Source organism: Gossypium hirsutum, chromosome A13, assembly GCF_007990345.1.
Source record: "Gossypium hirsutum isolate 1008001.06 chromosome A13, Gossypium_hirsutum_v2.1, whole genome shotgun sequence".
NCBI lineage: Eukaryota > Viridiplantae > Streptophyta > Magnoliopsida > Malvales > Malvaceae > Gossypium > Gossypium hirsutum.
The window spans coordinates 82,473,579-82,501,040 of record NC_053436.1 but is presented as its reverse complement, the minus strand read 5'-3'; the positions used below and the strand labels follow the sequence as shown (position 1 = coordinate 82,501,040).

The 27,462-nt window shown below is 31.7% G+C and overlaps 1 protein-coding gene and 1 long non-coding RNA gene across 3 annotated transcripts; one reads left to right on the top strand and one right to left on the bottom strand.

The window, feature by feature from the left end:
• Window positions 1-1,612: 1,612 nt before the first annotated feature.
• On the top strand, window positions 1,613-6,460 carry LOC107903488 (uncharacterized). Its single transcript, XR_001685806.2, has 3 exons — window positions 1,613-1,789; window positions 2,940-2,989; window positions 6,107-6,460. It is a non-coding gene; the product is annotated as an uncharacterized lncRNA (long non-coding RNA).
• Window positions 6,461-8,092: 1,632 nt separating this feature from the next.
• LOC107903487 (abhydrolase domain-containing protein C22H12.03) lies at window positions 8,093-24,642 on the bottom strand. 2 transcript variants are annotated; one of them, XM_016829548.2, is made up of 13 exons: window positions 24,354-24,642; window positions 24,092-24,223; window positions 23,569-23,595; window positions 22,856-22,952; window positions 22,405-22,448; window positions 19,907-20,005; window positions 19,110-19,167; window positions 18,946-18,998; window positions 13,521-13,622; window positions 12,666-12,731; window positions 9,598-9,719; window positions 9,218-9,389; window positions 8,093-8,502 (listed from the first exon to the last, which is right to left on the bottom strand). In XM_016829548.2, exons 1-13 carry the CDS (start codon window positions 24,597-24,599, stop codon window positions 8,434-8,436), a joined length of 1,287 nt encoding a protein of 428 aa, XP_016685037.1. In that variant the 5' UTR covers window positions 24,600-24,642; the 3' UTR covers window positions 8,093-8,433. The 2 variants fall into 2 exon arrangements, with proteins under 2 accessions (XP_016685037.1, XP_016685038.1); XM_016829549.2 differs by having other exon boundaries at window positions 24,092-24,202; window positions 24,354-24,633.
• Between the last annotated feature and the right edge of the window lie 2,820 nt (window positions 24,643-27,462).

The window sequence follows — 27,462 nt, the reverse complement described above, 5'->3', positions numbered from 1 at the left end:
TCACCCTTTTTCAAATTAGTCCCTATTTTAATTAAACACATTTTCCTAATTATTTTTCAAATTCGATTTCATTTTTTTAAAATCCGTTTTAAGAAAATTAATAGTCAACCACTTAATTTTAATTTTCCAACCTAAATTTTAATCCTGATTATTTTTATAGTATTTTTATTTAATTAATATGATCCTAATTCCGGAATCCAAATCGAATATTCAGTCCACTAACCTGATTCTACTAACCGAATTTTTGGGATGTGATAATCAATTAAGGACAGTTGTGATTTTCTTATGCTTGTAGAGTTAAAAAACTTCACCGTTTGTGTATCAAAAAATAATTCATAGAAAAAAGATTAATATAAATTTTAGTTTAATATAAATTAATATAAAAATATACTTTATAATCTTTAAACAAAAAAATTTCATGTTGTGTTGAGGGTTTTTTTCTCTGGTTCCTTTCTCATGGAAGTTATCTTCATATTTATAAGGCACGGTTCCCTGATGGGACGTGCTAGGAGACAACTAGACAACAGAACATTACCCTTCTAGGTTTGACATGTAACCTCAAAGGTATCTTTGAAGGGGCCTCCTTCCAAGTAAGCGAGCTGGGGGAATAGCGAGCTGGGAGGTGAAGTTGGAGAGTGGCAAATAAGGAAATAGAAAATTGCAGATCAGCTACTTGGCGAACTGGCAAGTTGGGGAAGGTGGTGAGCTAGGAGCGAAGTGGCAAGCTAGTGAAGTAGTACGAATAAGGAGAAGATGAGTTGTGGCCATCCGGTGGACATAAGGATGGCGAGTTGTGGCCATCAAGCAGATAGAGGATGGCGAGATGTTCTATTTTCTAAATTAGGTCACCATATGAGCCGGGTCACCAAACACAGTGGTAACATGTAAAATAAACTAACTTTGTTTTCATATTTTAAAATCTTTGAAGATTTTATTTTATTCGATATAAGAATACAAAGAATCATATATAATAGCAATTTGTAGTTGGATTAAAATTTTATGAATGATTTAATTTTATTAAATTTTGTAAGATTATTTTAGCAATTGAATACATAAAATCCCAGTAGATGTTTTGTTTCCAAATATTTATACATTTTATTCATTGTATGTTTCGATTAAATGTCTTACTGTATTTTGCAATATCAAGATTATATATATTTTATAATCAATAAATTGAATATGAAAGTCGAGTTCATTTTCTTTAACATTCTTCCTTATGTGTACTGTAAAAAGGTAAAAAAAAATGGTGATAGACATTTTATTTTAATGAAATAGTATAAATGATTAATCTATATTCACTTTAATCAAGGGCTAAAATTATTTTTTTTCTCATAGTTATCATTAAAAAAAATTTCATTAAAAATTAAATCCAAACCGCATTCTCTTAGTTACAGGTTAAATATATTATTAAAGAAATTATTTTATTATATGTGATTATAATTTTTTGCTAAATTTTTTTTGAAAAAATAAATTAAATCCCTCCCAATCTTTTACAATGATATTAATCTCGCCATTAAATATTAATAATTGACGTCAGTCAATGAATTTATTTTTGTTAATTAAAAAACCCAATTAAGTATAAAAGGTTCATAAGTGGTTAGCGTTCCTTTATTTTACGGGGAAGTATTTTCCAAAACAAAATAAATGAGATGGGTTTTAGGGAAAATAATTTTATTTCTGTAAGATATTTTCTGAAAAATCTTTGTCCACTCTCACCGTATTCTTTCTCCTTCTTCTGTTCTTCATCTTCCTTCTTTTCATCCAGTTCCCTTCTTGAATCTCAATCAAGGTAAGTTTTTTATGGTTTTTTATTTTCTGTATTTCATCTGTCTATTGAAGAATCTTCTTCTCCTTTTTTTTTATGCTCTGTTTGTTTCTGGGTTTTGCATCATTCAGCTTTTTTTATGCTTTATTAAAATCTGTTTGTCTTGTGTTTAAAGTTTCTCCCTTTTCCCCTTGGGCTGGACGCATGTGCTGGGTAGCAGAGACCTCCTTCCCTCCCTCTCCCCTCTTCTATTCTGCCTTACCTTTCTTTTTTCTTGTCTTTTTTTTTTCGATCCAGAGGAAGTATAGCAAAACTATGCTTTATTAAAATGTTTGACAATTTTCTAAGCTGACCATGCATTAATGAGTCATTTTATACTTTCACAAATCACGTGTAAATGAAACAAAAAAACTATAGCAGAACTATCCAAGTTATAACATTTAAGCCTAGAAAAATCCAAATGCTCCATCTGCGTAGAGAAGTTTTCTGAAAAAAGTAGAACTTTTTCAATTTTCCTTTTTCTATGAGCTTCTTTAGTTTTTCCTAAATCTTACAGTATCATTTTCTATGCTCTTTAAAAATACACACCAAGCCAAACTATATGAGACATTATCAGCATATCAACTCCAGCTTCTAGCTTCATTTAAATGTGGGTTAAGCAATTTATGCCCAAACAAATAGCTGAAAAGTAACTAAACAAAGATGAATTTCACCGATTACAGAGGACATAGATTTGGAGTTACCAGATTATTAAGTCATCAATTACACCTTGTTTCTATGCAACCTTATATATGAAACTGAAACTGATCCACAATTTCAAGTCTTATATATCTTTTTTTTTTACGGTGGACATAGCTTGTTGTTTTATATATCTTGTTTCTCCATCTAAAGACCCATTTTCAAGTTATTTTACGGCCTCAAAATTGTTCCAACTTATTTTACGGCCAATTTAATAGAATTGTGCTATGTATCTGGCAAGCAATAAAAAATTTTATGAATAACAATTTAATAAAAATGATTAGCAAAATTGAATTAGCTTTCATGCATTACTCTATAATTGTTTTGATTGAGTAAATTTACATTTACCTACCCTTCTTTCAGTCTTGGAGTTATGATATATTGCCATATTGGTGGTTCATTTAATGTTAATAAAAAAATTTTGTTGGTCCTGCAGCTGGTTAAACATGCCGAGTTTTGGGTAAAGGAGCTGGCTCTTAGTAACACGTAAGGCTTTTGAAACTTTAAATGTTTGCCTTTTATGCCTTTTTGCTTTATTGTTAAGGTTTCTTCAATTTGCCTTTTATGTATTTGGCTTAATTTGGTTGTAATGGTTTCGCATGCATTTGATTGAGCTGAGACACGGAGAGAAAGGAGCAAAGCCCTATCTGAACCCTATTTATGAATAGTCATCATGAACTTCTCTTCCCTTCCCTTCTCACCTCACTCATTTAATGTTTGTCCGCTTGAAATATTAGAAAAATCAATAGAAAGTCATACATGAAAACAATAGTTCTTGCTTAACAATGATAACTGTTGGAATTGAAACTTTATTAACTGGACCGTGAACAAGTTTTCTTGATCAACTACTATTTTTCCTGTATAATCCTCTTGAGCGTTGATTTGTTGATTATTTTTGTTTCTAAACTGCCCCTTCACTTCGCCTTCTTTAATCTACATGGATCCATGGTTAAAGTACTAATCTACATGGTCATCATTTAACTTTTGTTTCTTGTTGTTGTATAATTTATAATCTTGATTTCATTGGACAAAAGGCCTTCACTCGCTGTTTCTTGTTGTGTTTGATTAAAAAACAATGGCTTAGATAAGGAAACAGGCGAGTTGTGTTAATGTTGGAAATTTCTTCTACAGGGATAATAAAGATAGAATTTTGTTTTTCTCTCAAATGGAAACGTATAGGATTAATCAGTTGGAGTTTAATTGTTTTGGTCTTATGAGTTCCTATATATATATATACTGATCTCTATTTTTCTGGTTTCATGCGATGTTGATGACTTTTTAGAATGTACTTGTTGTTGTCTTGCTTTTGGTTCTGAAATTTTCTTTCACAGATTCTGGATGAAAACTAGAGATTTTAGTTTATTAAGTGTCAAGTTATGTGTATCTTTCCATAAACTGCCTGCTTTGGCACTGCCTTGCAAGTCCTTTACCCTTTCCTATATGGAACTATCAAGTTAAAATACAAGATTAGAAGTTAGAAACAAAGCTTGCTCTCAGGTTACTTTGTTTTCAAGTGTTTATATACCTGGTACTGGAAATTTCTAGCTTGTTTGCTTATGATTTTAAAGGTAATCCTCAGGGAGAAATAATAAGCAAGTACATGATCTATGTTACTTAAGTCACGCAGAAAATGTTAAAGTAATGGGTAAATCCGTCATTTTGATATTTGACCCCCATTTTTATGCTCTAAATATAATATTAATTATCTTTTTATACAAATTAATAATTATTTAAAAAATTATTTATAGAATTAAAATTTGATTCCAACTAATTAATAATTTAATAAATGAAGTTCAATTGGAAGTTAAGCAAAAATGACTTTTAGCAAAATCATGCCACCAGCGTGTGGACACTTTTAATCATTATCTTAAAATTATTATACAATTAATAGTGGAATCTTTGAGGTAAGCATTGCAAAATAAAAACAAGTCTGTGAATCATGGTTGTTTACTTTAATCTAAGCAGCTGTCCAATATATATTCTTAGAAAAGAATAAGGAAACTTGAAGATTCTTCTCTTGTTTCATTGTTTGTTCGGATCAGTGCTGGAATTGATTCATTAGTTTCCTTATCTATGTATGTCTGCATTTTAGTTAACTTTAGTCATATATGTGATCGTATGAAAAGTTTGCATCTTTTTTGTAATGATCAAATATTATTTTGTGTAGATGGATCGTAATCAAGATTAAAATGCAATTATTGGAGTCATGACTTTAGTTTTAGTTTTTGGGATTTTTTAGATTAAAAAATTAAAAACTAGGAAGGAAATTGCTTGTCACCCTCGTGTGAATCGAGATTATGAAAGAGAAAATTATATTAATAGTATTTTATGTAGTGGTGACCAGCATTGTATTGATGTGATAAGGATGAGACCAATTGCCTTTTTTTTTAAGTTGTGTGATATTCTTAGTAGGAATAATTTGTTACAATCAACTAAATCGGTGAATATTAGGGAGCAAGTAGTTATATTTTTACATATAATTGGTCATAATGTAAGGTTTCGAGTGATTAGATCTAGATATTATAGATCAATTGAGACAATTCACCGTTATTTTAGGGTTGTATTGAGAGCTATTTTGAAATTGTATAAACTAGTTATTAGATTACCTGATGAGTCAACTCCTAGTGAAATCAGAAACAATCCAAGGTTTTATTCTTATTCTAAAGATTGTATTGAAGTATTAGATGAAACTCATGTACGTGTATCCGTTTTAGTTAGCATTCAAGGAAGATTTCGTAGCCATAAAGGGGAGACGACACAATGTATTGGCTGCCATTAAATTTAATTTGAAATTTTTCTATATTCTAGCTAGTTGGAAAAGTAATGCACATGATTCTTGTATTTTAAGTAATGCACTTTCACGCCTAAGAGATTTAAGAATTTCGGAAGTTAAGAATTAACATTAAATACCAAATAGCTCTAGTAAGCTCATAATTTATTAGTAATAATAATGTTTTGTAAAATTGTAGGTAAATATTATCTTGCTGATGTTGGATATGACATCTGAAATGAATATATTCCCCATATTGTGGTGTCCGATATCATTTAAAAGGGTTTAGTGCTCGGGGCTTGAAAATGCAAAGGAATTCTTTAATTTTCGTCATTCATCATTGCGAGTCATTATTGAATGTGTTTTGGGGATTTTGAAGAAACGGTTTCGTGTATCAGATACTAAACCATTGTGAAATTTTCAAACTCAAGTAGATATAGTTTTGGCTTGTATTATTCATAACCATATAATGGGAGTTGATCTTAATGATTTACTTAATCAAGGATTATACAAGGAGCTTGAGTCTGATTTAATAATACCAACTCTTACGGAGCGAGAAGAAAATAGAGCAAGAGAATGGTCTACTAAGAGGGACGAAATTGCACAAACTATGTGGACTGATTATATGGCTAGAAATATTAGGTAGGTTTAAGACTTAGGGTTATTGTTTTTATGTTATGTATGTTTTAGTATTAATTTTTTTTTACTAATAATGAAATTTTAGTTTGTTGGATTTTGAAATTATTATGTCTTTGAATTTGTTAGATATTGAATTTATTATGTTTTAAGCTTGTTGGATATTAAATGATTGACAATGTCAATTATTCATGTAGAATGGGTAAGGGCCACAAAGAAGTGACCTTCAAGCAATTCAGGTGGACAAAATTGATAGAACATTTTTTTCTTGAAATTCTAGCAAAGAAGGCCTAGAAAGTAAATAAGCTTTCTAAAACACTTTCAAAGCAGTTTCTATTAGTCGAGTTGCCGAAGCTATTTCTGAAAGGTTTCAAGTCCAATGCGATGCGAAACATGTAGAAAATTATTTGAGGACTGTAAAAAATCAGTGACAGATTATATGCACAATTTAAGGTGAAAGTGGATTTGGATGGGATGATAATATGAAAATGATCACATGTGATAGAGCGACATATGGTTCAACAGTGATGGTAATATATATATGTTAAGTATATTTCAATTGTGTTTTACTTGTTATTCTAATTGTGTATAATATTCAACAGGCACATAAGAAGTATGAACTATTTTTGAATAAAAGCATTGCTCATTATGATGAAATGGTTTTAGTTGTTGGTAAAGATATGGCAACAGAGAGTTTTGTCAGAACATTTGTTGACATAAATTTGGATGATGGTAACTAAAATTCAGTGTCTATAAATTGCAAGAATGAAGAGACTAAAGAGGTAAGAAAAAAAGTATCTTCATCTACTACATCTAAACGTTAAAGAAAAAATGCTCAAAAAAGTGTTATTGATGAACAAATTAAATTTGTGGGTGAACAGTTTGGCAAAATTGTTAATGTTTTGGAACAATTTACTACGGATAAAACACATTTTTACGAAAAAGTGATGTTGATGGGGGTAGAATGATTTGATGATTTTTTGTATTCTGTGTTTGATTATCTAGTGAGTTATGCTAAAAAAGTAACAAATATAGAAAAATTTGACTTCAAAAATTTTCTTAAGGTTAAGATATTAATACTTTTAATGTGGTGTAATATTAGTTATGCACTTGAACATTGTTGTTGTTATTATATGATATACTACTAATTATGCATTTGGATAATATTATTAATTTCTAATATTAATTATGATTTAGAAACTAATTTATAATTATTCAATTATTGTTTTTTTTATATAATACAATTAGAAATAATTTATTTGACTTTGGTTGTTTTTAACTTATGACGGTTAATATTCTAACTTAATAATTGAGTATTATTATATATTTAATTTGATTTATTTATTTATAAATAAATTATTACAATATATGTAAAAATAATTTAAAATATAAATTTATTAATAATATATACTAAACTCAATTAAACAATGAAAATATAATAAATTCTTAAATATATATTTGTTTAATTTAAAACAATTTTTATGAAATATTTTTAAAAAAATTACTAAATAATAAAAAATATTTTATACAGATTCATCTAAATACCAAAAAAGTAAATCATTTTTCAAAAATTATTTTCTAGAAAATATTTTATTAACAAACAAACAAAACCTTAATTGATAAATTTTATTGCTTAGGGGTACTATTAAGCCTTTATCATTAAACCTTAAACCCTATTTTAAAAAGTTAAAATAGTATTTATATTGTCTCTCTACTTTTTACATTTAAAAATCAAGTCCTATTGATACAATTAAAATTCTCCATTATATTAAATAATTCAAGTGAATATTTGTTTATTTCAAAATACCACACCATCAAATTTTACAAAATAAATTTAACATTATTAATAATTAGACCTGAAAATATAATATAAGTAGAAGATTAAATTTCAACTGCACAGAGTACAAAAGCTTGGATTTAAAATTCAAAATTAACTAATTGAAACGCGTTAGTCAATCTGCAACCATTCAACCATTACTGTCTGTAGCAATGATTTGATAATACTAATGTTAATTGCATCACTTGGTTAATGATACAATATAACTTAATTACTACAGCTGTATTTAAAAAAAAAACAACTTTATACCCAAAAAAAATCACTTTCTAACTAGCATCGTTCTTTTTATAAATAAATTATAAAAGGATAAAACTTGTACAAACAAGTCATTTATCACTCCAATTCATATTTGAACAAAGGCAATTTGAAGTAAACAAAAAAGAAATGTAGAACAACTATGTAAGTTATTAGTTACCATGGTACAGTACAGTAATGATTTAATGACTAGAAGATTGGTAATCATATGAATAAAGTTACAATATTGAGCTAAGATAAATGGCTAAGGTTGATTTCATGCAACTCAAAGCTTAAGTTACCTGTACTCGGGAATGATTGTAGGATACAAGTATGTATCCAGCTCACTCTTTTCAGGATCATACCCTCCTATTCATATTTAAATGTGTTGGACGTGTACTTTAACCCAAAAAAGAGTCTTAACAGATCAAAATTTGAAAACATACAACACCTTTAAGCTTTAACTCCCTTGAAAGAAAATGAAAGAATCCTGAAGAGTCCATCTGGGTTATCTGCATGTACCTATTAAGAAAATAAAGCAAGTTCAACATTACTAAAAATCTCGCACTAAGGAAAATAGCTCTGCATCAAACCTAAAATTACAAATGATACAACTAGCAACTACCAGAACTATTCAGCAAATATGCAACCAAGTCAACCCATGATTATAGGGATTTGACCCTCCAAATCCATGAAAAAGATATACCTCTGTTAGACATCTACCCATATCCAACACTTGTAATCATGTCCAACGAACATGGTTCTGGCTAGATGCTTTACGTATGTTCTTGCTATGTAAAAATGCAGCTAACCAGACTTCCAAATGTTCTAATGTGCTAACTGGAAAACGAGAGCTCTAGAGCAGAAAAGTTGCACATTTTTTGTTTTTCTCTTTTTCACAGGTTACACAAGTTTTTTCTATATAGGTTGCATACTTTCAAGCAGCCTGGACATCCCTTTTATCTCTTGACGAGAGTGATTTTTAGAACACTGTCAAAATTAGACATCATAGTGGGATAGTATAACCTTCTTCTTGAAAAGCTGTGACATTTATTGGGTTAACACACTTTATTGAGCATGAAACTCAGTAATACTTCTTACATCGTAGGTTCTACATCAACATCATTCAAACACCAAAGATGCAACACGATAAGAAATGGGTGTAAATCCAGGCATATGTTATGTGCAAAGGAGAAAATATAAAGTAATTAAAGCATGCACAGAGCAATAGATGTACCCAGTGTCCAGCATCTTCAAGGACATGCATCTCTACACCACCGCCCTCATCAGCAGCAGACTCTTCAGCAGCATGAATTCGTTGAAGATCTTCAAGGGCCCATCGATGCAAACTCCTTTCTGCTTTCAAAAAATTAACATGCACACCACGAGGTAGATTTTCCACCACTTTCCTGTAATTATGCAGCCAAAAGAAACTTAGAATAAACAGTTGAAAGCTCTTTTCAAAATGAGAACAAATTTTACTTCTTATTTTGATGTTTATCATTTGAAATATTTAACATATAAAAGTAACATAACAGACACCAACATTCAGTCTGAATATGGACAAGTAAAATAAAATCCAAACCACACCCTATAGCTTAATCCAGATAAGATTACCATAAATTTGTTTCTTCATAGGACTCGTACATTTCTGAAATCCCTTCAAGGTCAAACACCCACGAGAAACTTGATGATGAAGAACTAGCAGCACCAGTTGGTCGAAGATTAGTGACAACCCACTGAATTAATAAAACCAGGCAAAATTTGAGAAAAAGAAATATGATTTAATCCAAGAAACATGACAAATAAAGTCAAAATCAAAGATGAAGATGGTATTCTTCTGCTCTTTATTTTTTTTTCTTCTATAACCAACACAAAAATACACCCGACGGTATCTAAAAGAACTGAGAAACAAAAATTATACAGATAGCCAATTGAAGTGACAGCTTATAAGCTTCATTACCAAATCATGTGCTGGATATACAATGAAAAATATGTATGTAGTAAGTAGAGCTGGCAATATTGGATACAATACGAGCCGAATAAACATGCATGCAAAAAATAGCTAAATATACAAGAAACAAGACATAACATGGAAAAGAAACACAAACGGGACATGAATACACGAATGCATAAAACATATGTAATACAAATTATTACCATGTTAAATTTTACATAAATATAAAATACTTTTAACACGATAACAAGACATGGATGCACGAATTTAAAGTAAGAATGATGTAAGCATTTCAAGAAGTTAAACATATATTTCTTTTGGTAGAATTGTAGACAACCCGCAAATTTGTTTAATAACAACGTCGTCAAAGATTACTTAATACACATGGGAAGAGTGAAAACTAGGAAAAAATTGGGGGCAACAAAAATATGACTTTATCTGAGAAACATGACAATGAAGTCAAATCAAAGATAAAATGCTGTTCCTTCCCTTTTTTATTACTTTTTTATGGTCATTAAATCATCTCAAAAACTAAATATGGCAATATCTAAAAGTACTGATAACTGATTGAAAGTCACAGCTCGCAGCTCAGGGCTTCCTTACCAAAAGATGCACTGGAGATAGAATGATAAATCAGTAAACAGAAAGAATGGTGTAAACAATTCAAGAAGATCACATATTTTATGCAGAGTATCTGGCTTATACATAACAGTTAAATCACAGAAGAAGCACTAGCAGCAAGACAATATCATTTCAATCCTGAACAGGGTGCAACTTCAATCAATGAAACGGCCATGAAAGACATTTTTTTCCTTTTTTTTTCTTTTTTTTGAAAGGTCATTACATACAAATTCATGCGCCCTGCCTACTAACAAGCAAATGCTTAACAGGCTTTACAGGATAATGGCAAATGCTAGTTTCGAGGATCTCATAGAATAGGGCACAAAGATATAAAAGTACCTCCAATTGTAATGCTGCACATTGAATGAACATATTGTATTAAGTCTTCAAGAAGAGAATCTATAGGTAACAGATTTAACTATATTGACAGGCATCCAGATACATTAGCTTTATGTCATCAATATTCAAAAGGTAGGAGGTTCTGAAAGCTACTCCTACTTCCATCTATGTTAGCATCTTACACTGTTAACCCTGAGACAAGATCAAGCTGTTTTCTATAAGATTGCCAAAAATCTTGTATCATAGAAGGTTGTGTATGTGTGTGCATGTGACTTATTTTATTTTTTGGTAGTGCTTAGCAGAGGTGGCAAATAGACAATTTGGGCTAGTTTATCTTGGGTTCAAGTCACATCAAGTTTGATTGTTTCCTGTGCGGGTTGTTCTCAAGTTGGGTTGTCCAGAGTTCAAGCAGGTTAGGGCCAATTCTGTATCATTTATAGTCTAAATTTTAGTTTTTTAATAAATTATATATTATATATACATGCAAATATATTTCAATTACATCCATATAAATATATTTATAATATGCAAATATAAGTTTTAAAATTGTTAATTAGGTTCAATAACTTAATTTAATAATTATAGTTTAATTTTAAATGTAATTATAGAAAAAAAATAAAAGTTTAAAATATAAAAATTTTGTACCAATCAGTATGGGCCAGTACACACTAAAAGTTGGCATTTACTGAAACGGGTCAAAATCTCAACAGAAACGGAACCCAAACTACTTGGTACCAGTATGGTACCGAGTACCATGTTTATGGGTCAAAATCAGAGAAACAGGTGTATTTGAATATATACAAGGATATAAGTTTTTTAGGAAATTTTGAAATGGTTCAGAGGCTTATTTAGTAATTTAGCCATTATTTAAACTATTCTCAAGTCCTCTATCTTTAACATGCTTAAGTGGTTCATAAACGAAGTATAGCCAAACAGGATAACTAGAGTAACTAAAATTTCTTATAACCAAAAATGAAAGCTAAACTACTAAAGGGTATCTTTTTCCTATGACATGTTTGCATTTGCATAAATCTTGAATGGACTAAAATAGCAGAATAAGAATGTTCCGCCCTCCAAAGAGAATGTAAATGATCAAGAAAATCAACTATATACTTGATTTTTAGATCATATAGCACATCCATGATGGTCAAGTATTTTTAGATCATATAGCACATCCATGATGGTCAAGTAGATTGCCCAAATTGATGTGCTTTATTTAAGACGATCTAAATAAAGGTGAAATTTTGTTGATTACAAAGAAAAAAAAAAAGAGCAAATTTTAGTTACTTAGCAAAGTAGGGAACTACATCCACGCTTTTGTCGACAAATTAAGCTGAAACCAATGTTGTCAAGGGCAAAAGGCACATTCTAAGCACTACAACACTTATAGAGTGCAAGGGAAATAAATACACTCGCTTGAGTGAAGGTGCAGTAAGTATTTTTGTATGTGTCTATGCATATATGAAATAGGCTAAAAACATGACACTTCGGATGCCGAACCTGATCAAATGTGCCTTGCCTGAGGCGCAGCACCTTAACAACACTGAATGAGACAATATATTACATTGAACACATTTATTAAAGAAATGAACATGTAAATAAAGTGCTGTAGTATTTCTCCAATCATATAATAGCCGTTGATGGTGACTAGACACCAAACATAAATAATAGGCCCACTACATATAAAAACTATAAAGGTTAATATGAGTATGAAATGAAGTAATACTCCAAAGGAGCCCCACACTTGGTGATTGTGGAAAAAAAATACCTGCGCAACATCCTTTGAGAACCCTTCCTGAATTAGAGCATTCACAATGTCCCTCTTTGAAGAAACCTGCCTCAAATAAAATTGTTGCAAGTTTAGAGCTACATACAAGAGAAGGAAAAGAACAAGAAAGTATTTCTCTTTTTCTGAAGATGGCATGCAGGAAATGCAAAATAACAAATTGAAAATACAAGAAAATGATATATGGATTAGTTTAATTATTTCAGAAAAAGATGGTAACTATATCCAGGTACAAATGAACCAGTAAATAGAAAATTTAAATCTAAGATTAGGGATGAAAAAAGAAACAGAAACAATTCTATCTGAAGAGGTTTTACAAACAATATCTGCATGATGAGATCATATAACGACACCTAGCTTCAACAAAGGGAAATAATTAAGAAAAAACCATAAAAAATCATAATAGAGGCTCAAGTACTGTAGGTTGTCCAACCTATTAGCAAATAATATTCAACTACAATATGGCTTCCCAGTGCGTTTGGAAGACTATGGATACTAGAGTTACAGTAGCTTATGTTGTTAACCCTTGGATACACATAAACCCAATTTAATCCTAGCCATTTAAACTCTTTAAAGATAACGTACTACTCACATTACCTCTTAAACCATACACAAAAACTGTAAAGATCAAAGAAAACATCAAAATAACCAATATATAGACTGGTTGGGTTCCAATGAAGCAATAGCAAGGCCCAAGAAATCTACAAGGATGCAAATAATTGAATTAAGGAAGTTCAAATCCATCTCATCAAAGATCACACAAGGGACAATGGTCTCAATAGCACAGTTCATATATCAAATGAGAAAATAGATCCACAAAGTGACACAATAATTCACCTCTTTAGGCAATTTTCTTAAGAAAGATATTAGCTTCCTTGGATGGTCCTCGCCATCCTGGCCAGCTCGAACTTTTCCAGGAGTGGCATCCAGAACCCAAGCCTATAGAATTTATAAAGCAAACCGTAAAAGACTGTCAGATTTCAGAATATTTGAGTATATCAAATATGATTCTAAAAATATTCTATCCCTAACTTTAAGGCTGTACAATATCCCTACAATTATTCTGTTTCCTAGCGTAAAGTTACCTTAGTTAGGCTAACTATGTGTATAAATATGTATGTAATCTCTTGTGGAAAATATAATAGAAAATATCCTGTTTTTCACATGGTATCAGAGCCTGTTATTTAGCCCGATTTCTAGGATTTTTTAGCCGGTTTCTTTAGCCTGTTTTTTTTTTTTACTCCCAACCAGTCTTCAAGTCTATAGAACTTGTTCAGACACAACATAACTGAAACTGTCAAGACCAGTAACACTGGGGAGGGCTCAGAAATTTCTGTAAACAACTCAAATCCAATGAGTGAGTTTCAAAATATCCAAGTAGCCTACAGGCTAAATGGAAAAAATTATCTAAAATGGTCCCAACTGGTTCGTACCTTCTTGAAAGGAAGAGGAAAGCTGAGTCACTTACTCGGAACTGGACCTAAAGAAGGGGACCCTAAGTTTGATGCTTGGGATGAACAAGACTCTATGGTAATGTCTTGGGTATGGAACTCTATGATGCCAGAAATCAGTGATACATGCATGTTTCTTAACACATCCAAAGAAATATGGGAAGCTGTGAAGCAGGACTTATTCTAAAGTTCGAGATGCTGCTCAAATCTATGAAATCAAGACTAAGATTTCATCCACCAAGCAAGGAAGTCGATCAATCACGGAGTATTCCAATTTGTTGCAAAGTTTGTGGCGAGAGATGGATCATTACCAGTGCATTCAGATGAAGTGCAGTGAAGATGCAGCACTCCTGAAAAGGTTTGTTGAAAAGGATCGAATTTATGATTTTCTTGCTAGATTGAATGTTGAGTTTGATGCAGTAAGAGTTCAAATACTTGGAAAAGTCTTGGTTCAATTGCAATTGTTCGTGCTGAGGAAGGAAGAAGAGGAGTTATGGTGGAGAACAATCAAGTGGATAGTTCAGCCTTGGTTACTAATGCTGTAAATGAGAGGAGATTTGGCCTGGAGCAGCCAACTAGTGAAGATAATAGACAGATAGAACATACAATGTCTTTTAACAAGGATTCCGTATGGTGCACCTACTGCAAAAAGGCTCGTCACACTAAAGACAGATGCTGGAAACTCCATGGGAAGACAGACAAGAAACAAAAATTTTTCAGAAAAAGGTGGACAATCAAAGGGACAAGGACGAGCAAATACAGCTAGACAGCTAGATAAAAAAAACAATTCTCAGGAATTACCTATTGAATTCAATAAAGAAGAAATTGAGAAGTTAAAAAATTTGCTGGGATCATTGGAAAAAACTTTTTCAACAGGTACTTGTAGTTTGGCCTTTTCAGGTATATCCTCTCCTCAAAGTTCTAAAGTCTCAAATACAGATACCAAAAGTTCTTGGGTCATTGACTCAGGAGCTACAGACCACATGACTCTCTCCTCACAAAAATTTGTTTCATATACACCTTGTTCTAGTAGTAGAAAAATAACAGTAGCTGATAGTTGTGTGATCACAGTGGCCGGTCAAGGTGATATGGTTATAAACAAAAACCTTACTCTTAAAAATGTTCTTCATGTTCCAAAATTATTTACCAATCTTTTATCCATTAAAAAGATTACCAAAGACTAACTATAAAGTGGTTTTCTATCACAATCGGTGTCTTTTTCAGGAACAGAATACGAGGATGATTGGACATGCTAAGGAAATAAATGGCCTATACTATCTTGAAGAATCCAGTGAAGAAGTTAGTGTTCTGAATTCCTCACCTTTATCTCTCATATCCGAGTCTATTAACACCAATAAAGACCAAATTTGGCTCTATCACCTTCGCTTTGGTCACCCATCATTTAGAATCCTTAAAATTATGTTTCCTTCACTATTCAAAGGATTAACTGTTGAAAAATTTCATTGTGATATCTGTGAACTTGCAAAACATAAACGTACCTCTTTTTCAGTAAGCAATAAAAGAACATCCACTCCTTTTACTCTTGTTCATAGTGATGTTTGGGGGTCATCCACTATTTCAAATATTTCTGGAGCTCGGTGGTTTGTATCCTTTATTGATGATTGTACTCGTGTGTCTTGGATTTTTCTTTTAAAACAAAAATCTGATGTTAGGTCTGTCTTTCCAATTTTTTACAACATGATCAAAACACAATTTGGGGCCGAAATAAAAAGGTTTAGGTCAGACAATGCCAAAGATTATTTCAATCAATTCCTCTCAACATATTTTCAAGAAAGAGGCATTATACATGAGTCATCTTGTGTTAGTACACCCCAACAAAATGGTGTAGCTGAAAGAAAGAATGGTCACATTTTAGCCATTACAAGAGCCCTATTGTTCCAAAAAAACGTCCCTAAACAATACTGGGAGGAGGCTGTTCTAACTGCTACTCATTTGTTAAATAGATTGCCTACAAAGGTCCTTGAATCTCAAAGTCCTATGCAAGTTCTAGCCAAATTTTTTCCTGATTTCAATACCTCCAGTAATCTTACTCCCAAAGTATTTGGCTATGTCGCCTTTGTCCATGTTCATTCTCAAAATAGAAGGAATTTTGATCCACGGGCTGTCAAGTGTGTCTTTCTTGGATATTCTTCCACTCAAAAAGGGTACAAGTGCTATCATCCAGCCACAAAAAATTTTTTTGTAACAGCTGATGCTACTTTTGCTGAACAAGAAAATTTCTTCACTCGTCCTTATCTTCAGGACGAGATCTTTTTCACAGAAGATAAGGACAAAGAATTATTTCTTCTTGACATTCCAACTCCTGTCCAGCAGCCAAACACTCTCATTCTAGCTCTAAACACTCCCATTCTGGCTCCTGTCCAACAATCAAACACTCTCACTCAGACCTTGCCTGCTACCCAACCTGCCCAACTTGAAACAATGACCCCTATACAACCTGAAACTGAGCCTAGTACACCCAAATCACCAAGAGGAATTCAGGACACTACTCGTCCGTTACTGGTTTACTCAAGGAAGAAGGCACCAGTGCAAGTTCAATCTTCTTCTTCTCCTATACGACCTGAGGTAACTGCTGAACCTACTTTGAATTCTAATACTACAGATTTAGATGATTTTCCCATTGCTATTAGAAAGGGGAGTAGAGCTTGTACAAAACATCCCTTGCACCTATTAATGTCTTACAAAAACTTGTCCCATAACCACAAAGCCTTTCTTACTAGCCTAAATTCTATTTTCATTCTTAAAACTGTATTTGAGACATTAGAAGATGAGAATTGGAGAAATGTCATGAAGGTTGAAATAGAAGCTTTTGAAAAAAATAAGACATGGGACTTAGTGAAATTACCGGAAGGAAAGAAACCGATGGGATGTCGCTGGGTGTACACAGTGAAATATAAGTCAGATGGTTCTTTGGAGAGGTACAAAGCAAGGTTGGTTGCTAAAGGGTACACTCAAATGTATGGGATAGACTATCTTGAGACATTTGCCCCTGTTGCAAAGATGAACACTGTAAGAGTGTTGTTGTCACTAGCTGCCAACCGAGGTTGGAAATTACAGCAATTTGACATCAAAAATGCCTTTTTACAAGGTGACCTTGAAGAGGAAGTCTATATGGATGTTCCTCCAAGATTCGGTCCAAATACAGGACAGGCAGTTTGCAGACTAAAAAAGGCTTTATATGGACTAAAACAGTCCCCGAGGGCTTGGTTTGGAAGATTTACCAAAGTGATGCTCAAGTTGGGGTATAAACAAAGTCAAGGAGATCATACTCTGTTCGTAAAACATTCATCTTCAGGGGGAGTGACTGCTTTATTAGTCTATGTTGATGATATTATTGTGACTGGTGATGATCTAGAAGGAATGGAGAAGTTAAAAAAATTCCTAGTAAAAGAATTCGAAGTCAAAGAGCTAGGTAAGTTAAAATATTTCCTTGGTATTGAAGTGGCACACTCTCGGGAAGGAATATTCATATCTCAGCAAAAATACATAGTTGATTTGTTGACAGAAACAGGCAAGTTGGGTTGTAAACCAGCAGAGACACCCATAGAGGTGAACCACAGACTTGGAGATGTATTAGAAGATACAGCAGTTGATAGAAGGTCATATCAAAAACTTGTGGGGAAGCTTATTTACTTGTCCCATACCAGACCAGATATTGCCTATGCAGTAGGTGTTGTAAGTCAGTTTATGCACAATCCTAAAGAATCACATCTTAGTGCTGTATATCAGATTCTACAGTACTTAAAAGGCACGCCAGGCAAAGGAATCTTATTTAAAAAAGGAGAAAATTTAACCCTTCAAGCCTATACCGATGCAGATTATGCAGGATCTATGGTTGATAGAAGATCAACCTCTGGTTACTGCACTTTCCTAAGAGGCAACCTTGTAACTTGGAGGAGTAAAAAACAAAACGTTGTGGCTAGATCTAGTGGAGAAGCTGAATTTAGGGCAATGGCTCTTGGAGTTTGTGAGTTGTTATGGCTAAAGATTATATTGTAAGACTTAAAGATCAAGTGGGAAGGTCCAATGAAGTTGTATTGCGATAATAAGTCTGCTATCAATATCGCACATAATCCAGTTCAACATGATCGAACAAAGCACGTTGAGGTGGACAGACATTCCATAAAGGAAAAACTGGACAGTGGTTTAATTTGCAGTCCATTTGTGTCCACTGATGAACAACTAGCAGATATACTTACCAAAGGATTGTCTGGAAAGTTGTTTCAGAAATTAGTAAGCAAGCTGAGAATGGATGATATCCACTTCCCAGCTTGAGGGGGAGTGTCAGATTTCAGAATATTTGAGTATATCAAATATGATTCTAAAAATATTCTATCCTTAACTTTAAGGCTGTACAGTATCCCTACAATTATTCTGTTTCCTAGCGTAAAGTTATCTTAGTTAGGCTAACTATGTGTATAAATATGTATGTAATCTCTTGTGGAAAATATAATAGAAAATATCCTGTTTTTCACAAAGACAAATTATAAGGAAAAGTAATTGGACTTTGGAGACAAGAAAATAAAGAACCAATTGATATATATATGTATGTATGTATTTCAAGTCTATGATTGATTATAGAACTACATGATCTTTTTTCCATATCTATATCGAACAAGTTGCAAATACCTGGGCTCTTGTATAAATTTGGGTTCCTTAAACCTCCCCAGATTAGATATATCCACCTTAAGAGATGTGATTAGCACTCAACCAGTGCATCACACTCAACAAGTGCATCTAAAAGACTAAGAACCAATTTGAATTTTTCTAAGGGAAAGAAAAGAACTTACTCTAACTGGTCGTGGAAGTGGCTTTGCTGCTTGTTCGACCATGCTCAGGACAACTGAAAAACAAATAGAAAGCATACAAAAACTATTATCTCTTCAACTAATTATATTTATATCATATATCACCAGAATTTAGTTTATGAACCAATCTAAAGAGTAAAAAGTACCTTTTCCTCCAAAACTATGGCCAATTAGGACACGGGGTGTTATTCTAAGTTGTGCAATCTATTCCAGCAAAAATCCAGAAAATTGTTAATAAAAAGAATACTAAGTCTTAATGTATAAATTTTTTTCTCACATTTCAGGTTCTTTTCAGATACAGAGAAATGGAAAACTACTTTTAAATGAAAGACTTGAATATCAAGGACCTAGTTTATTAGATTAGCTTATAAAACTCTTTATTACTTGGGAAGGAAAGAACACATCTACTGAGATCAAAGCAGCTAAAGAATTATAATTGAGGGATTGAATCAGAGAACAAGGATTATTTCAATTTCTCACTAACAAATGTCATCATCCTTTAAGTTCTTTTTTTCTTTAAAGGAATTTAAGTGATATAAGAACAATCCAAACTTTCCTAGGAAGCTACAATCTAGAAAATCAATCATAAGTACCATAATCAACGGTGTCATGCTTATAATTAAAATCAATAAATTACCAGAAGGAACAAAATTTGGCGTAGGTATGTTCTAAATATTTTAAAATATGGATACAAAGAAGCAAAATCAAATAATTTCAGAATGAAACAGGAGGCATTGAAGCATTCTCATCATTACATCTTGGTTCAATTAATATGTTAATGTATTAAAGCATTTTCAAGAATATATCTTGGTTAACTTAATCAGAATTAACATATTAATTCTGCCTCATTATGGTTATCTCTCACACAAGCCCATCAACAAAACCAAAATTCAAGGATCACATTGAAGTATAAAACTGACAGTCAGGCTTAAGAACCACGCACTAGTTTTAGCACGTCTAAAGCAGTTGAAGCAACAGTATGTGGACCTCTCTTCTTGATTGATGCTGAGTCACCGTGGCACCGCAAGTCTACCAAAACAAACTGCATCAAGCAAAATACATAAGTACATAAGATTCTTGGCAACATAATAAATTAAACTTCCTAGCAATCCATCTAGCTGCAGTATAAGTAAATAAGGGAGGGGGTAGGAAAGAAAATAAGTAAAAGCCAAGTAAAGAAAGAATATCTCAGTGGCAGCACAATTACATGGGAAATGTCATCTTCACCAATCTAGCTCTAAGGTTAGTCCTCTTCTCAAATATACCAAATAAAAGTTCAGAGTTCATTATCTTTTAACAATCTAAGCATCTTAATCAATTAATTAAATTATTTTCTTTATTTCTAATATATATATTTATCACCAAAAAAAAGGCTGACAGAACATGAGGGCATTAAAGCTTGTTAATGCATTATGAAATAATATGGCATTCTCACCCCTACAAGCGTTCCAGATTTAAAAAAGAAAAAGGATTCTCTTTCTAAGTTTGCCACATGGCAATATAAAAGGGCAACTTCACCTGCACTGCAAGAAAACTGACACCAACCCCATGGTTGGACCACATATAAGGATCCAATAGTTCTCCTACACCAAACTAAGACCAATGATACCACGGTAAGATTCAAACAAACACCTTGGCCTAGTAAATTAAAGAAAACGTGAGACACTGAAGGATACAACTAAACCAAACCTAATCAGTTAAGATCCTTAGACAGCAATAACTCCACAGGTATTCAAATTGAATATTGCACCCAAGAACCAGCTTTCAGTCACCTTTCATTTGCTTTAATTGGATGCTGGTGTACCATTTTCTGTCATTTTATTTTAATTCAAAGGCATAACACAAATAAGGCATTCTGTTCCATCATTGGGTACAGTGGTTGCATGGCATATTAGTGGGTTACTTTCCTAAGTATGCTTTGCATTTTACTGACATGAATTTTCAAGATCTTTAATTTATTGACTTGGCTGTTGTAATTGGCAAAAGTTCAACAAAGCTTATAACACTCCTGAAAGACAATGAACCTGTTCTATCCTATGTTCCATTGAAGCCCCAATATACATTGCTTATATCATAAACGCCTAGCACATCATTATGATATGGCATCTCACCAACAATTTTAACTCAGCTTTAGAAGTTAATTCCTAGTAACTTGCATTTTCCAAGTCCAGCCAATGTACAAATCTAAACTAAGTCAAACAATTACTAATACATAAATATGCCCCTTCCCTCATAAACAAAAACTATCAATATTTATGGATTACAGCATTGTTCTTGGAACACCATATACCATCTTTTCTTTAAATTCACCCTTCATGTACCACACAAACTCTTTACTTTGTTTGGTCCTTTTGTTGACTAACATTTAACTTTCCGCCCATTCTAGTTTTCCTTTTGACAATATCATATTTTCTTGTCTCATATTTTCTTAATTCCTTATTATCTTTTTATTGAATTCATTCCCACTTTTTATTTGATATTTTTTACAGCCTTTTTCTTTTTAAATATAATAAATACTAATATATGAGAATTTATTTTTTCCAATAATGGTTTCTAACCACAAGTTTTACACATTTGAGAAATGACTTAAGTGAAAGTAATATTATAATTAAAAAGCTATCAAACCATTTTATTGAAATGTACTAACTGCTACTGCTATGCCATTGGTTGTATTTAACTAATGATGGAAGTTTATTGATAATATCCTCATAGTTTAACTCTCAATCTTTTATTTTAATCCTTTTCGGACCTAGCATGTTAAAATTTCAGGATTTTCTTATTTATTTTCTTTCTAACAGTGTCGCACTGAATTTTGATCTAATAGTTTTTTTCCTATCACTTTTTAATTTCTAGTTTTTACCTCGATCCTCAGACTTTTTTTTTTCTTTTTTCTGATTGTCCTTCTCCTTTGTAGCAAGTATTTCTTTCTATTTTGTGCATGTTTCATTCAATTAAAGATTCAAATGAGCCTAACTCTATTTTATTCAAGTTTCATTCAGTAAAAGATTCAAACAACCTTAACTTTTAACAATTTAAGTATCTCAATCAATGAAGTGCATTGCTTCCTTAATTTCCGATATATATTCATCATCCAAAAATAGCTGGCCACAACATGTGGATATTAATGCGTGTTAACATCATAATTTTCAAGAGCCAGGCTACCACATAATCCACTTTAAGCTGATTAAAAATATCCATCATAGAGATGTCATAATACCATCATAAGCTCAAGTAAACTCAAAATGATTATCAATATTGCTATAAGGCATCAAATTTTTGTAAAACTTCCAATAAAAGTCTTCCCTTTGAAATGGGAGACATCAGACATGGGACTTAGTAATGATAAAAAGAAAAAAGAAAAGAAAACCAACAAATTAATTGAATGGTATCACTACACAAAGTTACCAGGAGACTGAAACAAAAACTAGAAAGTTTCATTACCTGCCATGTTGGAAATTCTTGTGCCAGCCGCCGAACAAAAGACCCTGCAACATTTAAAACAAATGTACTTTACAATCCTCTTACTTTTGCATGCAAATTCCAAACAATAATTTTTTTATCTTAAAATATAATGAGATATGTCCAAGAATACAAACAGCAGAGCATCAATACACAAACAGAGCGGAAAATGGACACATCAAAAAGCTCAATATGTTAACTAAATTAAAAAATATTATGTAACTTCATGAAAGAGTTGGAAACAAGATTTTAGGATAACTCAGCCTCTCATGTGGAACAAATGAGATATATAATCACAAAGGAAAAGATCGATTAAATTCCCTAAAGAAGGTGCAAAAATGCAAGCTATGATAGAAAAAGGGAAGCAAAAAACCATGACTTGCATATACATGCATATAAAAAGGTATTAACCAATTTTATATTTGGTGCTTACCCCAGTTCTTTCTGCTACCAAGAATTCCATGCAAGAGAACAGCTGTTGGTGGCTCTGGAATTGACCTGTTCAGTACTACCATAGAGCTCCACTTTACCTGAGTAGGCATTTTTTTTGCATAAGTTCTCAGAAATTCAAGCAGAAACATCATTTTAAATTTAATGTTAAGAAACAAGAGAATCATATTGAACCTCTTAAATGGAGAAAAAAAGAAAGGCATTTTACAATAACTTCTCATAGTTATCATACACTAAATATTATTATCACCATAATTATGTTTATAAAATGAAAATAAAGCCTCATTTATCACGTTAGAATTAGAATATTTTGGAAAGAAAAACCATAATTATTTTTCCCTCGATTGGCAATAGAGGTGATTCTAGTATCCCACTGCATGCACAAAACAACATCTAAAAAAATGGTTTTGCAACAAGCACATCTGATCAAGCAATTATAGCATGCAATAACCATAGAGGGAAGAACTTTAGAGGGTCAGACAAGCTAAAAAGCATGAGGAGGTTTTAACTTTTAAATTTAATATTGAATCCACTTACAAACAAATGATCCGGGCTTAGTATTCAACATATCAAACCAGTGAATGCAATCACATAATGCATCACAAAATCTTATACCAGGACCTATTTTTCATTCCAATTATCTATTCCAAAGCTATAAGACTACAAAATACCGTATTTTAGTAGAAGAAAACATACAAGTTTTCCTTGAACTAGTTCATATGCCTGCAAAAACAAACATAAAAAGCATCCAGTTAAGAACATCGTACTCAAGAACAATGTTTAATTTACACAAAGAGATATTAATCAGCCTCGGAACAAATAAGGATTTACACAAATATATCGATCAATAAAATACTTAAGCTAGATTTGGTTGGAGTATTATTTTTTCCACATGTTTTAGTCCTTGGTTATCTATAACTAATCACAATTGGTAACTTTTAGCCACTCACATGACTGACTTATGGCAAAACTTATCGCTTATTTGAAGAGCTCTTACTTTTTACAAGAGATTTTACTCATCTTTCTAATTGCAGATTTAAATTTATACTAATTACTCTTTAGAAGGAATGTGTTAAATAAGTTTTTTTTCCTCGTGTTAGTAACCAAGCTCAGCATATTCTCTAAATATTCGAAAAGTTGCGAACTAGACCCTAGTATTAACATCGCTCTGAGGCGGCGGGGTTGTTTATGTATAACAGTTCCCAAAAGTTTCATTTACCAGTATAGAAGACGGGTCGGCTATATCTCGATCACGCCCAAGCCTCTCATTTATCAATGTCATGCATACGCTTCGTTTTCTGCTGTATCTACTCGACCTACCAACACCTATCTGGGAGACCCGAAATGTGTCCTTCGACAGAAAAATAGGAGGAAATCGCCAAAAAGAAAGACAAACAGCATTAATGCAGCTAAAAAAAATGGATCAACGAAATAAAAAAGAAATTAAAAATTATAATGTTAGTAATGCGAGTAGAATTTACCTGGAAGGGTGGGGAAATCCTAATAGTGGGTCTAGAACTGATGGGAGGAAGCGAATGTAAGTTGAATTGGGAGTATGGTGGAATAAACGGTGGCCTCTCGCCGGGAAAAGAGGCGGTGAAATTCGAAAGGAAGGACATTGTTGAACATGAATGACGGAATGACCAAGAAAAAAGAAGCCGGGACAACTCAGCCCAGCCGGCAGAAACGTGACGATTGAGAATCTCAACAAATTTATAGTAGTTCATCGACTTAATTAATACTCACTAAATTATGCATAAATTTTCATTATGGTCACAGCAACAATTTGATCATCACTCGCTTATTAACTGACTTAATTAGTATGATAGTAATTTTAATCCTTAATTTTTATATCTTTTATCAACTTAACCTTGATCTATATAAAAATTATTTAAAATTTTAAAATATTTAAAAAACCGAAAATTTTTATATGAAAATTTAAAAAAAAATAAAATATCAAAAATGTTGGTTTTGAAGAAGGTAAATAAAATTTTTTATCATTCAATAGATTTCAATAACAAATTAAAAACAAAGTAAAACTAAAAAAGAAAAAAAAAGTTAGATCATTACAAATTTCTTCAATATTTTTTGAAATTAAATTAGTAATATATTCGAGTCAAGTTTCAAGCCATTAAAAACATCCAAAATTGATATTATAGAGACTTGTGAAATCGATTCTGATGTCATTTTTTTAAAAAGTAAAATATAAAATATACCAAAAAAATTTCTTTTTTCAAACTTAATTCAAAATTTCAATTCATTTAAATTATTTTCCAAAACCCAAATTATAAATATAAATTATGTTTTGAATTTTTTTCTTTTAATCAAAAAGCCATCTAAGAAAACCAAAGAGGTAAAACAAGAAAACCAATAATTTTGCTTAATAATTTTCCCTCATTTTCTCTCACTTTATCTATTTTTGAAAATTTTCTTTCCTTTTTATTCTAATTTTAATTTTAATTTTAATTTTAATTTTTAGAGTTTTCTAATTTTTTAAAAGATTCAATTTTTATCATTTTATATATAATTAAGATAAAATTGACAAAATGCATAAAAATTAAGGACCAAAATTGTTATTAAATTAACTAAAAAAATATCACTTTAAGTCGAGTGATAAAAAATAATTTTGAAAAATTCAATAATTAAATTATAACTTTTTAATTTAGAGATTAAAACGAAAATTTATCCTTAATTTAATGGCTCATGGTCCAATTTAACACCCTTGCCTTTTTCCTTTAACAAATTATTTGTTTTCAAGGGAAAATATAAATAACTATTAAAAGATAAATTTATAAAAAAATCAAAATCGCAGAAAATTATAATAAAAAAAACAGGGTAAATCACATAGATAGTTGCCCATATTTTAACGCAGTCTTGTTCTGGTCACCAGAAAAAAAACTTCATTAATTTACCCGCTCTCCATAGCTTAATTTTATTTTGTAGTCATCCTACCGTTAAAATATTTTAGACACCAGATGAAAATGTTGATGTGGCTTTGTTTCTATTGATATAATAATAATTTTAGCCTTTAATATTTTACGCAATTAGTCAATTTAATTATATTTCTAAAAAGTTTAACAAATTTATCTCTCAATGTTTACATATTCTATCAATTTAGTTATAACCCTAAAAAATAAAAAGTTATAACTATAATCAATTCAAAATGGAAATTACATAAAAATTTAAAAAAGATTTAAAAAATATTATTATTCCAGAAGGTTGCTTTAGTATTTCCACCGGGTGACCAAAGCTTTTTAACTTTTGAGTGCCTACAAAAAGAAATTAAATTAACGAGAGTGACTAAATTAAAAAAAAAGGACATCCAAAACAAGAATGCGTTAAAATTTGGGTGATTATCTGAGTAATGTAGCAAAAAATATTAAGAATTATTAAAAATCATAAAAATTATATAAAATTTATAAAAAATTAAAATAATAAAAATAATAAAAATTATGAAAATTGATAAAATAATAAAAATTATAAAAAAAAGTCATTAAAACTTGTTAGGCGGTGAGTTAGCTGAAGGTGATAATGGTTTCACTAATAAGGAAATAAGAAGCTTAAAGTGTTATAGTGATTGGAATTATGTGGAGTGTTAAGGAGTTTGAGAGATGAAAAGTTTACAGCATGTTTGGTTGGCTGTAATGCTAAGCCATTACAGTTGAATTCAGTGGGCCCCTCATTTAAATTTTGTTTGGTTGGGTGTAATGGGTTATTACAGCCTCATTCAATACGACCTTATTCAACGCAAAAGTGCCGTTTACAATTCAGCACTCTCCCCACGGAATAGGGATTCAACAAATGGCTGGGTGAAAAATTATGTTAGACTTTCAATTTACCATTCTCTTTCTCACATCTGAAGCAATCTCTTCTTTTTTCATCCTTCCTCCCATTTTCTTCCAAACTTGTCTCTCTCATTTTCATGCTTCTATTCTCACCAACTCTATCTCCCTTTGACAAACCCTAACAAGGCCTTCAATTAAGAATCGTTTTTCTAACTCCAACCCTCAACAAGGCTTTCGATTGAGGTGGAAACTTGAGAAGAGAAACAATCGGCAGTCTTCCCTCAGGTAACTCTTCTCCTATTTTGATTTCCTTTTTTTCTAGTTTTTTTTGTTAAATTAATAGAAATAATAGGTATTAGCTTTCAAGTTTTTTTTAGTCTATTTGCTGATAATTTTTGTTAACTTTTCTTGTTTTTTTTTAATCTTAGGGTGTGAAAACATATTGATGTAAGCTTCAGTTTTTGCGATTGTATGTGAATTGGATTTTCCCCATGATTGGAGAAATCAAGGCTAGAGTCTCAATTAGGGCTATTTTTTTGCCAAAAATCCTAAGAAAAAGGGTTTTTTTGGAAAGACATACCGAAGGAGCCCGAGAATTTGTAACACCCCTTACCTGTACCCGAGACCAGGGACAAGTACGAGGCGTTACTGGACATATATACTAGCATAAATGGAAAATACGGGTTATAAAATTTTGTTTCAACTCAAAACAAACCCGCTAACATTGTAGTGTCCAAATTTTGGGCCTACGAAGCCCTAAACAAACATTGAGAAAGGTCCGGGACCAAACTAAAGATTTGAGGAA

Excerpts from the sequence above, each read along its gene's own strand:
- LOC107903487 (XM_016829548.2), bottom strand. The coding sequence starts at position 24,599 with ATGAACTACTATAAATTTGTTGAGATTCTCAATCGTCACGTTTCTGCC. Across the intron at positions 22,953-23,568 it reads AACTAGTTCAAGGAAAACTT|GTAAAGTGGAGCTCTATGGT; the intron begins GTATGTTTTCTT and ends ATGCCTACTCAG. Across the intron at positions 8,503-9,217 it reads TTGAAGATGCTGGACACTGG|GTACATGCAGATAACCCAGA; the intron begins GTACATCTATTG and ends TTTTCTTAATAG.